Source organism: Aedes aegypti, chromosome 2, assembly GCF_002204515.2.
Source record: "Aedes aegypti strain LVP_AGWG chromosome 2, AaegL5.0 Primary Assembly, whole genome shotgun sequence".
Taxonomy (NCBI): Eukaryota; Metazoa; Arthropoda; class Insecta; order Diptera; family Culicidae; genus Aedes; species Aedes aegypti.
In genome coordinates, this window is record NC_035108.1 from 221136090 (window position 1) to 221151264 (window position 15175).

At 38.6% G+C, this 15175-nt stretch overlaps 1 protein-coding gene across 3 annotated transcripts in view; it reads right to left on the reverse strand.

The window, feature by feature from the left end:
- Positions 1-15175, reverse strand: part of LOC5567698 (solute carrier family 2, facilitated glucose transporter member 3) — a 31431-nt gene that overhangs the window by 2721 nt on the left and 13535 nt on the right. For all 3 annotated transcript variants that reach the window (XM_001651812.2, XM_021844093.1, XM_021844094.1), the window contains 4 exons: positions 8475-8579; positions 8246-8406; positions 7547-8180; positions 7271-7483 (listed from right to left, as the gene is read on the reverse strand). In XM_001651812.2, coding sequence (XP_001651862.1) covers positions 7271-7483; positions 7547-8180; positions 8246-8406; positions 8475-8579 — 1113 coding nt within the window. The remainder of the gene's footprint in view (positions 1-7270; positions 7484-7546; positions 8181-8245; positions 8407-8474; positions 8580-15175) is intronic.

The following is a 15175-nucleotide window of genomic DNA, read 5'->3' on the forward strand; positions in this document are numbered from 1 at the left end:
ATAATGTCGGAGAAGTGCCGTCCATCAATCAGAACGTGGTCGATTTGCGATTCTGTCTGCTGTGGTGATCTCCAGGTGTGTCGGTATGGAAGGCTGTGCTGGAAATAGGTGCTACGAATGGCCATATTCTTGAAGGCGGCGAAATCGATTGGTCGTAAGCCGTTTTCGTTCGTCAGCCGGTGGGCACTGAACTTTCCAATAGTCGGTTTGAACTCCTCCTCTTGGCGAACCTGAGTGTTTAGATTTCCTATGATGATTTTGACGTCGTGACTTGGGCAGCTGTCGTACTCGCGTTCGAGCTGCGCGTAAAAAGCGTCATCATCAGGAGTGAGGGCTGTGCACGTTTATTATGCTGAAGTTGAAGAAACGGCCTTTGAGCCTAAACATGCCACGGTGTGCCAGAAACCGTTATTAACAGAAAAAAATGTCCATGAATTTGGCACCTACCATTCGAAAGATATATCACTCAAGCATCTTCTCCGTGAATTTGAAAATATTCTAACGAGGAAATCTAAAGTTATCGTGATTTAAAAGTTTTGAGTTATTTTAGAAGAGAAATTTACATGCTTATAAATATTCCCCAACGGTGCATCATTATTAACTTGTAAACCAGCCAAGTTAACACAAGCTTTGCATTAAGCATTCGAAACATGTGATATCCAAGCACCTTCTCTGTAAAATTGAAATGATTTTGTCGAGAAAATCTGAAGTTATAGTGATTTGTATATTTTCCATTATTTCTATGAAGTTTAAACTAGAGCTTATTTATATGCCTCTATTATAAATATGTACCTAGTTTATAAATAAAAATGTCTATAGGACAGACCCTCAGCATTCAAAAGATTTAGTGGTCAATATTCTTCGCAGTTAGTTTGAGAATATTTTATCAAAAGACAACATAGCTAGAGTACTTTGAAGTTTTGGAGTCATTGAGATTTTTTATTCAATCGTCTAAAATAGTGTTCGCAACACGCATTTGATAATTGCGACACAAAAACGAAAGGCAGTGCTTCGTTAAATCACAAGCAAATGGGTTCGTTTTTGTGAATTTTGTTTCATTTCCACGAGTTTTGCTGGGCAGTGTTTATTGGTAAGCATACTGGTGAACCTCAATAATTTGAAAGTGGCTCCCTGTTGCTCAGTCGAGGTTTGGATTATCATCAGGTGAGATCGTTTTATGCTAGTGTTTTAAACAAGCTAAATAAGCAAAGGGGATACGTTTATATATTTATTCAATTGATAGTTAATTGTCGGTTATTGTAGAAATAAACATTATTTCATATTCTGCAGAATATTTAAATGCAACAAGCCTTATATTTTGTTTAATTATTCGATACTATAAGTGTTGACTTTTCCTTTAGATACTGATAGATTACTTTTTGGATCGATGCTGCATGAGTTGCATCTTGCAAAATCTTTGAATGGTTCGTGATCAAAGGTATCGTCATATTGAATCTTCAGTCATGTCTTGTACATATAAAAAGATTGCTTTTTTTTATTCATTATGTTTTGAGGGAGGTAAAACTAGTGAAAATGATGTGATGATTCCTAGGACTTTTGTAATTAAGCGTTTTGTTTACTAAGACGAATCTGTAATATAACGCCATCCAATTTTCCAAACTCCCATTGATTTCTCGTGGAAGCGCAGAGGACTCCAACGGCTTCCTCAAAGATAGTATCACGTAAATATTTATTCCATAACCCCATTTGACCTGTATTTGGACGCAGTCGCACTGGTATTGCTTAGTACAAGAAATAAGAATTCCATTACTTACACACTGAGAGTACTGCGACTAATCCTAAGTAGCATCCGTTGGTGCCTTGTTCAAGCATAGTTGCTCTTGTAATAACAGAGAAGCAACAGTGGGCGGTCAATCACGCTATTAAATCACATTGATAAGCATGCTGAACAGAATTTGTTGCATTTAGTAGTGGTAAAAACATTGAACGTGGTAATTTAATATTCAAAATATACTTTTTTATAGGTTTAAAACTTCAAAGTACTTTAGGTATGTTGTCTCTTTATAAAGTATTCTCAAACTAGCTTCGAAGATGCTTGAATAATACATCTTTTGAATGCCAAGTGTCAGTCCGTATGGACATTTTCATTTGTAAATTCTGTGCATTGATATAACAAAGCCATAAAAATTCTCTAATTTAAACTTCATAGAAATATTGGTAAATATACAAATTACTATAACTTCTGATTTTCTCGACCTAATGATATGAAATTCACAGAAAAGATGTTTCAATATCACATGTTTTGAATGCTTTATGAAAAGCTGATGGTTACTTGGCTTGTTTACAAGTTAATAATGAAGCACTTTTCAGGAATATTTTGAAGCATGTGAATATCCCATGCAAAATACTTAAACATTTTCAAATCACGATAACTTTCGATTCCCTCGATAAAATATTTTCAAATTCACAGAGAAGATGCTTGAATACTATATCTTTCGAATGGTAGGTGCCAAATTCTTGGACATTTTTTTCTGTTAATAACGGTTTCTGGCACACCGTGATGCACATTCTCTCATTGATCGGCCACCCAATCACGCGCCTCTGCATATCACCCATCACTATAACAGCTGTTCCCTGCTCTTGTGTATTGCCGCAGCTCTGGTAGATGGTATGATTACCTCTAAACGTTCGCACCATCGAACCTGTCCAGCACACCTCCTGCAACGCTACGATGCCGAAACCGCGGATCTTCAGTACATCGGAGAGTATGCGTGTGCTTCCGATGAAGTTGAAAGAGTTGCATTTCCACAATCCAATCGCTAGTCCATTTCCGTCGCTGTGGTTTTTTTCCGATTGTTCTGGTCCGTATTCTCTCGTTGATTATTGGTTGCTTGATTTTTTACGGCTGGCTTGCAGGGCCTGCCACAAATCACCTAGATTTCCGGAGGATCATTCCCCTTAAATCTTTGGAGCACCATAGTGGGCAGTTTTGCTTCTCTTTAGTCTTTCTCTGGCATTCGAACGATGATCAGCCTCCCCTAACATGGGGAACAGATGCTGTTGTGAGCCGCTCCTAACATGGAGTACAGACGCTCCAGATTTACAAAGCAAAAGCAAAAGTAAACCCCCCTTCCCTGTCAGCATACGACCAAAGTTCCCACCGGGGTTGGTTACCCGATCTTCCCCAAGGTTACTCGTACCCTAGCCAGTACCACAAGGAGGTAGGGATAGGAGTTCCTGGGTAAGAGGCTTAGGGCCACACAAAGGGATCTATTTTATTTCTGCAGGTACGCGAGGTACCAATGGTACGCCATGCCCAGCCATTTACCGTGCCAGATCACTTTATGCGCATATGAAAGTACAAGTTTTAAACTATGAGATGATGTGAAATCGGGGTAAGATAGTGGTAACGGTAAACACACAACAATGAAAGCTCTCAAATAATAACTGTGCAATTAGAACACTTAGCTTAAATGCTGGCTCTGTCCCAGTAGGGACGGGATTTTAGAATATGATAAGCAGAAAATGATCAAAATGTAAGATACTGCTTAACCATATGACCAACATATAAAGTTGAACAATAAAAACGCATATGCGTAAAAAATGAATGTGAATTTTTCTTAAAGGTGAGGTTTCTAAGTTTTTTAGACATTGAGAGGCGAAGTTAATTATCATAAATCAAAACAGATTTAAGCATAAAACCATTATCCAGCTACTAAATTTGGGTCCCTTGAATCAGATAATGACGTCAAAATGGACAACAAATTTGCAACATTTTTTGATTCGGCAATATAAACAAGTTTGCTGAAGATTGTTCTTCATGTTTATGATCTATAACACTTACAAAATATGGTCTTATAATAATAATGGGCAAACCGTTATAACTTTATCACTCATGAAATATCAAAAAGTATGTATTGAAATTCAAGTTTTGTCTGACATGTGACCGGCCGTCTTACTTTTCATTCAAAAAGTAGTATTTCAAAATACAAAGCTTGTTCAAACTTTAATGTTTAACTGCCTTATATGTGCGTATTTTTATAACAAAACATTCAGACACACGGGCTCTCCAAACTCCAAACCGTGGCCAACATGGTTTTGACATTTTTGGGAATCTGACACTTTTGGGGAATCTGACAGTTTTGGGTTATTCACGTTAACTTTTAACTACTCATTAACGTGGGTTTAACGTGGGTAAGGTGCATAATGACGGAATTGGTTTTAGAGTGCTATTGCTCAATAGTTACACGATTCCTAGAAATATGCAAGTAAATGAGTAAACAATTGTGTAAGCCGACATGGAAATCCTCTTTTGTTGGCCCCCTGTTCAGACACGAAGATAGCTCTTCTGCTCCATCCGGATGATTCTCAAATTGTTGCCCATTCATCGTGATTTCGATGATTTATTCCGATCAATTTCTATCAATCTTTGCGCTATAATTAAAGCACCTATAAATACTTCAATATCCTGAAACCTTTCTTTACATTTGTACGTAGCTGTCTGGAAAGCTTAATGTTCACCATCAGTAACTTCATTTGTATTCGATCATCGTAATCCTGTTGGTTATCATAGGATCTTCTTTTTTCTCCGTTCAATAACTTCACCCTCAGTTTTTTAATGTTTCACGACATGTTTTAACGGAAACAAGTTGCAAATAAATTTATGTACGGTGATAAACCATTCTTAAAGGCCCACGCGCAATGATAGCGGAACGGCAACGGAAGCGGAACCTGTTCGGCCAGAATGGATCACACCATATCGCCTGACATGATAATGAGAATAATAGGTTTTTTGATTGACCTGAGAAATTTCCATCAACGAACTTTACAAAACTTACATATTTATTGAACGATTATAAGGTTTCTCATCAGTAGGTACCGAAATTACCAGTACTCAATGCTTTACAGTATCGGAATTTTGATACCAAAAAATGATCGGTATTACCCGTACTTCCGGTACCAAAGCTTAAGTATCTTACATTCAAGCTTACGCAACAAATCAAACACTCAAAGTTTGCATGTAAGGTAAGTACCGTGGACGTACCATATTTGACGCAGTTAAGAAAATTCTGAATTCAAACATTTGTCAAATCATCAAAATCTGTCCGATTTTGTTGAAATTTGAAGCAATGCTAGCTCAACTATTATAGAATTAGGGAAAAATCAGTAAACATATGTTAAACGTTTTTTTCTTCATGTTTTAATGACTTTTTGTGGAACATATTAGGTTCCTTAATTGACGCATCAATTCTTCAATGTGCCTAATTTGACGCACTATGTTCCTTATTTGACGCACAAAAAATAATTGCTAAAGTTTCAAATATACAGTAGTTTTAGTATTCAATAGTTTAATTTATTGAAAAAGCGCTTTAGAGTGAACATAAAAGTTAGAACTTTAAAAAAAAAAATTTTGAATGACGTCATCGGTAGTACTTTTGCTGTGCATTCAGTTTAAGTCAGAAAATAAAACCAGTTTAAGTGTAGAAAATAAACCGATTGAGTTCAATCCATAGTCAAGTATTACTGTTTAGTTTAATGTATTTTCGTCGTGGTATCAAACAAGGGAAAGGTTTGAAAACAACGTTTCGCTGGAACGGGGAAGAAAGTTGCAAAAAAAAAGGAAAAATTGGTCGAAAACTAGAACGAAAACAACCTATTCCAAAAATGGTTGTTTGAGAATCTTCATTACAGCACGTGAACTACGCCTACTTGTTCCTTGTTCTATGTAAACTTTATGGGCCGCGGCCCAAATATGCGTGCAACCAACGGCAGTATGGCATCTAAATCTTTCGAGAACCATATATGAGGTCATCCATTAATTACGTCATTTTATTAGAGGAAGGAGCTGTTCTGCAAAATATGAGGAATCATAATTTTTTTAAGGTTTCGTAAAAAAGTGTGACGTAGGGCGGATGTTGTAGAAAATGGTATGTATTTGTGACACTTATCTCATGGACACCCCCTATTCTATAATTTTTACTTAACCAACCATTGAACCAACACCTCACCTCCTGACGTATTTATTTAAGCTTCATTGAAACATTAGGGGACGTTCATAAACCGCGCTAAATTGTACCATTTTCAACCCCTCTCCACTTTGGCCATATTTTTTGTATGGAAAGTGCGAATATTTTGTATGAGCATTTGCGTTTCCCTGAACCCCTCCTCTCCCTAAAAACGTGACGTAATCTATGGATGACCCTTTACATGTGATTTCATAAAGCATTGGATTGTTTCTGTTTTGAATGCAAGCGCCATAAATATTTCTTTTCCTATTTTCGATCCAACAAAACATGCTGAGCAAAAAAGCAAATAATAAGGAACATTGTGTGCCTAACTTGACGCACAAGATTTTCATACAAAAATATGTCTTAAACCTTAAAAATAGAAAAATGTCGACGTGAGTTCATGAATAAAAGGATATTACTGGCTGTTGTTGATGATATTGATGTAAAAGACCACAATATTTTAACGAGAATTGATTAACAATATTTAGCATTTTCACTAAGGAATGAAAAAATTGACGCACTGGTAGGATGCATTTTCAAATAAATTTTATTTTTTGCCTATTATTAATCAAAAATAATCTTTTTTCAATTGGAATCCTTCAATAACATGTAAATGGAGAATAAGCAATAAATTTTCGAGTGCTAGTTTGAACTGGATTTTTTCTATGATAAAATTAATTAGAAAATGCGTCAAGTTTGGACCCGCGTCAAATATGGTACGTTCACGGTACCAGCGGATTGTTTGAAATTAACTTGCCCAACAGTACCTTCGAAAGCAATACTTAAATAATTATGTGCAAAACTAAACGTTAACATATAGTTTAAATCACAAATAAACAAATATAAACTAAAAAAAAATAATATCTGTGATATCAACGAGACATTTAGCATCCTTGGAAGGAATTGTCAATAGGTTCAGACCTGTTCCAATTCGCCTCAGTGATCAATTTGACCCTAGATTACGGTATCTTTAACATGTCTTCTTCTTCTTCTTGGCATTAACGTTCTCACTGGAACAGAGCCTGCTTCTCAGCTTAGTGTTCTTATGAGCACTTCTACAGTTATTAACTGAGAGCTTTCTTTGCCAAAGTTGCCATTTTTGCATTCGTATATCGTGTGGCAGGTACGAGATACTTTATGCCCAGGAAAGTCAAGTAAATTTCCATTACAAAAAAAACCGGAACCGACCGGGAATCGAACCCAGACACCTTCAGCATGGATTTACTTTGTAGCTGCGGACTCTAACCACTCGGCTAAGAAAGGCCCCATCTTTAACATGTAAAGTTTTCAATAATACTTACAATAAAATACACAACGAAGGTCAGTGCAAAAAGGAACACCGCACACATGGCACAGGATAGGAGTGCCAGGAATCTCCGGTTGAACTTTTCCATCAGCATGGGTGTGAAGAAGGCAACGAATAAGTTCAGACAACCAGCCCCAAGATTGGCAAACTTCGCGTTCGTTGAACTGAGCCCTACGGACTCAAAAATCGATACGGAGTAGAAAAACACCTGAAAATGAAGAGCACTTTGTAGAACAGAGGAACCAAAAATAACATTCATTCATCAACAAACCGCATTGATACCGGATAGCTGTTGTCCTCCTTGTAAGGCACACACTAGTATTAGAGGCAGTGTCAAAGTGGGATCAGTTAAGACAGACCACAATGACCTTTGTTTCGGTTTACTTCGTTGCGTCTCCTCATCATCACTTATGCTATTGGGGATGTCTTCACTGCGCATAGACTCTATTTGTTGTTTTATGTACTCGTCCTTCACGTTCTTGCCACCTAATCTCTTGATTTCATTTATCGCCTCATCCCTTTTCTGCTTGATCACATAAAGGTACTTTGGACTTTCCGGAAGCCAATGATAAGGGACGAAAAATGTTATAACTAACAATACATAGAAACTAAGTGCAAACTGCCACAGTTCATCGGTACCGAAGATTTCCTCTAAACTCAATATTTGTCCAACTACCACGCCACCTGTCACTCCCATGGAACAAAATACACCAAGAGCACCACGCAATTCAATTGGTGCTAGCTCGGTTAAGTACATTGGAACCGTACTTGTGGTCAGACCAGCAGCTAATCCAACTAGCACTCGTCCCAGTAGTAGTAATTCTACCGATGATACAGCTCTACAAAACTGAAAACAAATTCCACCTAATACTAGAAGAAATCCACATGTGAGGTATGATCGTTTGCTGCAACAAAAGACGAAAATAAATTAAAATTAAACACTCTCTAATTAAGTCACTTAAGAACTTACCGTCCAAGTCTATCTGCTAACCACGCTCCACCAAGTGAACCGACGACCCCACCAATTAGGAAGATTGATACTACAACTGCCCAAAACGTGTCCAGTTCACCCTCGGTAAGAACTGTTCCATAGGTTTCAAATATCGTCTCATTGCACCAGTCTTTTATGAACTGAAAAGAGAAATTGCGACTGTTAGATCATACTAACTTTAACATTAGCGATAATTTGTGTTTCTTACATTTGCTGGTGCATTGATCACTCCAATGTTGTAGCCTGTCGGTATTGCTGCTCCAAAAGTGGTGGAAATACCAGCGGTCAATAGCCAGAAGGTCCATTTTGCTTCCTGCAAGGGTATCGGAATTTTATTACCATCATTATTTTATTGCCATATTTATGACCATTTTTTCCACGCATCATAAATGGGCGACAATTCGAGCAACATCCGGATGGAACCAGAAATAATACGGACACATATGACATTTATACATTAAAGTTTGAACATGTTTTTTAATACAACTTTTTTACATGACCTACATTTTAACATTAAGGTTTTGCTTAAAACTATAAATAATTTCAATAACCAAATCATCCCGTTGATATTATTTAAAATCCTTTGCCAATTGAATAACATCCACCTGGTCTCCCTATAATCATATGGTTTCTTATAAATATCGGTCAAATAATGTTTGTCCATGTGTTAGCAGAAGAAATAATCTGCACAACATCGATTTCTCAGGAAGTGTAAAAATTACACAAATTATGTGTTACCACAAAAGCGTAAAATTTTGTGTGAGTCGTAGTTAACTCTGTGTAACATTGTTCAACGTGTACACTAAGGTTTTTTCTACGTCGATCGATGCCTCGCGTAAAAAAGAACAGCGTGAAAAAAACCCATTAATCAAAAAAACGACGTAAAAATAGACCTCATGTGTTTCGACTTTTCATGACAATACGAATCATATTGTAGAATATTGTTTTGTATGGAAAAAAAAATATTTCTTTTAAATATTATTTAAAAAAAAAATCACCCCTCTAAAACCCAACCCCGTCTTTAGACGGGGTACATTTTGGAATTTTGTGTATTTTTTCGTAGTTGGGAAATCAAAATTATTCAATTTTTGGCTTAAACCTTGACTCATAACACGCATATAAGAAAAGCTTTTTCTGACTTTTGAAACTTTATTGTATTATATTGTATTATATGCATGGGGTTCATTTAACGTGTAATATAAAAAATCGTACCTTTTATATTTTTCTACTATCACAGAAGAACAGCTTGGTGGTATTTAAATAATTTCAAACCTGTTTTTCCGTTATTTATACAGAAAATAAAAATATGTCCAGAAAAACAATAAAAATTTAATACATTTAAAAAATTTAACTGCCAAAAATCAGTATCTAGAAGAGGCTTCAAGAAAAAATAAAGAAAGGATAGCGACGTTTAAAAATAAAAATTCATTGATTTGCGAATGAATATAAATCATTGCCCAAAACGTGTTTAGAACGATTTTAAATAACTAAAAATGATATATACATATAAAGATATATAGATCGAAAATAAAAATTTGGGTATTAGAGGGTTAACGTCTGTTTTTGAATAAACGCGGTACCGTTTAAAAAACTGCGTAAGAAAACCTTGCAAAAAACACGTAAAATTAACTTCAGCGTACAACAATCCAATTACTATATTGAGTAATTCTTACTGAGACCGGTTCACTGTTTGCACTTGATCTTTCAAAATGTTCAAATTTATGCTTCGGAAGTTTCTGTTAAGTAAGTATTGAAACTGTATTGATGGACCCCTCGTTAGCTACAGTTAAGGTGAAGATGAATCGAAGCCAAACCTCAAATTTTCAAGAGCACAAATCTGGATAACCAAACATCCGTTTAAGCTAAAAACCTCGCGTACCTGCAGGAATAAAATAGACCCCTCTGTGCGGTCCTAAGCCTCCTGCCCAGCAACTCCTATCCGAAGGATTGCGGAATCGGCATCGTAGCGTTGCAGGAAGTGTGTTGGAAAGGATCAATGGTGCGAACACCATTTAGAAAAAACCATACCATCTACCAGAGCTGCGGAAGCACACATGAGCTGGGAACAGCTAGTGATAGGTGATATGAAGAAGCACGTGATCGGGTGATGATCAATGGGCGAATGTGCAAGTTGAGGCTCAAAGGCTGGTTCTTCTTCTTCTTCTTCTTGGCATTAACGTCCTAACTGGGACAGAGCCTGCCTCTCAGCTTAGTTTTCTTGTGTGCACTTCCACAGTTATAAGGTGAAAGCTTTCTTTGTTTTCTTTCGCATTCGTATATCGTGTGGCAGGTACGATTATACTCTATGTCCAGGGAAGTCAAGGAAATTTTCATTACGAAGAGATCCTGAACCGACCGGGAATCTAACCCGGACCTTTAGCATGGCATTGTTTTGAAGCCATGGACGCTAACCACTCGGCTAAGGAAGGCCCGGTTCTTCAGCATAATAAACGTGCACATCCATCACTCCGGAAGCACTGATGATAATAAAGGCACTTTTAACGCGCAGCTCGAACGCGAATACGACAGCTGCCTGAGTCACGACGTCAAAATCATCATAGGAGATCTAAACGCTCAGGTTGGTCAGGGGGAGGAATTCAGACCGACTTGGAAAGTTCAGCGCCCACCGACTGATAAACTAAAACGGCTTACGACTCATTGATTTCGTCGCCTCTAAGAATATGGCCATTCGTAGCACCTACTTCCAGCACAGCCTTACATACCTATACACCTGGAGATCGCCACAGCAGTCAGAATCACAAATCGACCACGTTCTGATTGATGGACGGCACTTCTCCGACATTATCGACGTCAGGGCCTATCGCCTGCGCCCGAAACTCTATGTAGTTAACAACGTTCGGTACCGACGGCCGCTCCAATATGATCTTGAGTGGCTTAAGTAATCGGATGTCGCAGCTGCATACGCGCAGCACCTCGAGGCGAATAGTGGAAGTAGCCATCAATAATGCAGCTGAGAGCAACGTCGGGTACATGGGACGAAGTCAACGGAACGATTGGTTCAATGGACAATGACTGATTTTGTAGGAGAAGAATGCAGCGCGGGCGGTCATGCTGCAGCAAGGGTGCTGGCTCAACGTGGAACGTTATAAATGGAAGCGGCAACAGCAGAACCGCCTCTTTCAAGATAAAACGAAAACGCCGCCTGGAGGATACGGAGTGTGAGTAGGTGGAACAGCTGCGCCGGTCTCAAGAAACACGTAAGTTCTATCAGAAGCTCAACGCATCCCGCAACGGCTTTGTGCCGCGAGCCGAGAAGTGCAGGGATAAGCATGGGGGCATTTAGACGGACGAGTGTGAGGTGATCGAAAGCTGCAAGAAACACTTCGACGAACACCCGAATGGCGCTGAGAACACAGGCAATGAAAGACGGGACAACGGAGGAAATGCCTGCGGGTGATGGAAAGCAACCAGCCTTCACTTTGTGGGAGGTTAATGATGCCATTCACCAGCTCAGGAACAATAAAGCTGCTGGAAAAGATGGTGTCGGAGCTGAACTCATAAAGATGGGCTCGGAGAAGCTGGCCATTGGACTACATCGGCTGATAGGCACAATCTGATAAACAGAAAAGCTACCAGTAGAGTGGAAGGAAGGGGTAATAATCCCCATCTACAAGAAAGGGTACAAGTTAGATTGTGAGAATTTTCGAGCGATTACCATTCTAAGTGCGGCCTACAAAGTATTATCCCAGATCATCTTCCGTTGTCTGTCACCTGTAGTAAACGAGTCCGTGGGAAGTTATCAAGCCGGCTTCGTTGACGGCCGATTGACAATGGACCAGATCATTACTGTACGGCAAATCCTACAAAAATGTCGTGAATACCAGGTCTCAACGCATCACCTTTTCATCGATTTCAAAGCGGCATACGATAGCATCAATCGCGTAGAGCTATGGAAGATCATGGACGAGAACAGCTTTCCCGGGAAGCTTACGAGCCGGAGAGCCGGGCTTGACAGCCGGGGTACGATTTTTACGAGATCCAGTCAATTTGTTTGCTTCGTGGATGATATGGACATTGTCGGCCGAACATTTGAAACGGTTGCAGACCTGTACACCCGCCTGGAACGCGAGGCAGCTAAAGTTGGACTGGTGGTGAATGCGTACAAGGCAAAGTACATGCTAGCTGGTGGGATCGAGCGCGACAGGGCTCGCCTAGGTAGCAGTGTTACGATAGACGGGGATACGTTCGAGGTGGTCGACAGTTCGTCTACCTTGGATCCTTGCTGACGGCTGACAATAACGTTGGCGTGAAATACGGAGGCGCATCATCAGTGGTAGTCGCGCCTACTAGTGCGACCACAAGAAGCTGCGAACAAAATAAATTCACACCCGCACCAAATGTACCATGTATAAAACGCTCATAAGGCCGGTAGTCCTCTACGGGCATGAGACGTAGACGATACTTGAGGAGGACCTGCAAGCACTTGGAGTCTTCGAACGTCGGGTGCTTAGGACGATCTTTGGCGGTTGGCAGGAAAACGGTGTGTGGCGGCGAAGGATGAACCACGAGCTCGCCCAACTCTGCGGCGAACCCAGTATCCAGAAAGTGGTCAAAGCTGGAAAGTTACGATGGGCAGGGCATGTTGCAAGAATGCCGACAGCAACCCTGCAAATATGGTGTTCGCTTCGAATACGGTTAGTACAAGAAGGCGTTGAGCCCGGCGAGCTAGGAGGGCGTATCAAGTGCGTATCGATTTGGGGAGCGTGGGGCAGTACCGAGGGTGGGGGAGTTGCAATCATCATTCATATAGGTATGGAACAGCAACTTTTTTTGTCATTTAAAACCAAAGTTTTTGAATTTTTGGGTGTTTGTGTTGAAACACTGGGCAGCTAGTAATTTGCTTTAAATGACATGTGGAAATTTACTCACAATAAGTCAATTTTTTTGTCATTGGTGACTTTAATGCTAATCATCGCTCATGGAATAATTCGCAAAGTAATTCCAACGGCAGAATTTTACATGGGGCAGGACACAAGATCCAGTATCAAAATATTAATATTTATTAATGATATTAATATTGATATTGAGAAGATTATCAAGTATGCATGGAGTTTTGCTTTTTGCCTGTTGCCGGAGTTGCCAAGGCAAATTTATTATTTATATGAAAAAACAAAATGTGTTTATCGTCAGATCGTCTGAGCAAAAAATATGAGAAATCCGTCCGATGCAACATAGACCACACTGTTTGATGCCAACATCCATCTGGAGTCTGGCTGTAAGGAGACTGGCACCTTGTACGATGCATCACATTCAGTGAAGCTCCATTGTTATTAATGCCTCACATCTTCCTACGATCTTCGGGTCATTCCGCAACTCGATTCCGATGCAATTTGTCTCCTATGGTATGTCAGATCGGCAAGACATATAATCCACGATCCCTAGCCTCTTGTTTATAAACCCCCATCATTGTCTTAAATTCAAGATACTGTCAGATGTCTTTAGGAAAATCGTAGGTAACTCAATGATATCATCAATATAATATATATTAATCCGTATTAACGGATATTAATACCAATATTAATGAGTGTCTTACCCCATGGAATTTTATTTGATGAGTGCTCTTCAGGATATTTCTCAATTCAATACCCTGATAGCCCTACACCCCCTTTTCCTCTTTTAGAAACCCTTCTACGATTGATTTGGTCTTAACCAACTCTAGTCACCTTTGTAGCCAACATGCAGATTTTGATTCTGTTGTTCCTGTTACATTTCAAATATCCCATGAAGCGTTCCTCAATCCCATTAGCTCCACTTTTAATTATTTTCGAGTCGACTGGAATATATATGAAACATACACCGATTGTCATCTCGATGTTAACATTTCTTTACAAACAAAACTTGCTATGCAGTTTGAAAGCGCGCACAATTTTAATTAAGTACCGTAAGTGATCAGTTATTAGGATATTTTTTTAAATATTTCATTCAATAATGCAAATGTTGTGAGTTTTGTATTTTAAAACAAGTACTACCCCCCATAGCTCGTGACTATATAATGTATTTTGTTTTTTGAAAGATTTAAGCATGTTTACACAAATGTTTTATGTGATTTTTTCTTTTAGCTGATATGGGGTAACATTGATCAATCTATGTAAACAACGTTCGGTAATATTGAAAATGTCGTTACTTACTTAAATCGTGGCCCCTGAAACCGAATATGATGTCCAAACGCTTACATCTCATTTACTTTTTGAGTTATTTTAAAATTAAAAATATCTCGAACAGCGGAATACGAAAAAGGGTAGGCAATTTCCTAAGGGAATTCTACATTCTTAACAATAATTCGTTAATGTTGCGTAATTGAACATACTTATAAAAGTTTTGACAGCGGAATCGATTTTGAGGATGCCATTTTTAGTGAGAACCGCATTTTACTTGCTCATATCGCTTGCAGAACTTATGTGAGACATGAATCTCCGGTAGCGTAATCCTCAACCATTGAAATCATTGTTTCGCAAACTTGACAAACCCTAATTTTTAATAGCTTATAAATAAAAAGAGAGAAGCAACGTTCATGCTTTGGAAATGTTTCATCAATAAATGATGATACTAACTTATTACGAGATGAGTCATTCCGATCAATGTTACCCCGGATTACGGTACTTAATAGTCCAATAGAAAATCAAGTTACTCAGAACTTCAATAACATTCTCAATCAAGAGAATCTTTCCGAAAATTCCTGGGAGACTGATTCGGAAGAAGTGAGATCTTTTAATGAAAAAATTAAAAATTTGAAAGACCCTGGCGATGATGGAGTTTTAGACATCTTCATCAAGAAATTTACAAAAAGTAGCTTATCATTCATAGTTGATATATTTAATAAATGTTTTCAGTTGGCATATTTTCGTGACAAATGGAAAAATGCTAAGGTTGTTCCAATTTTAAAACCAG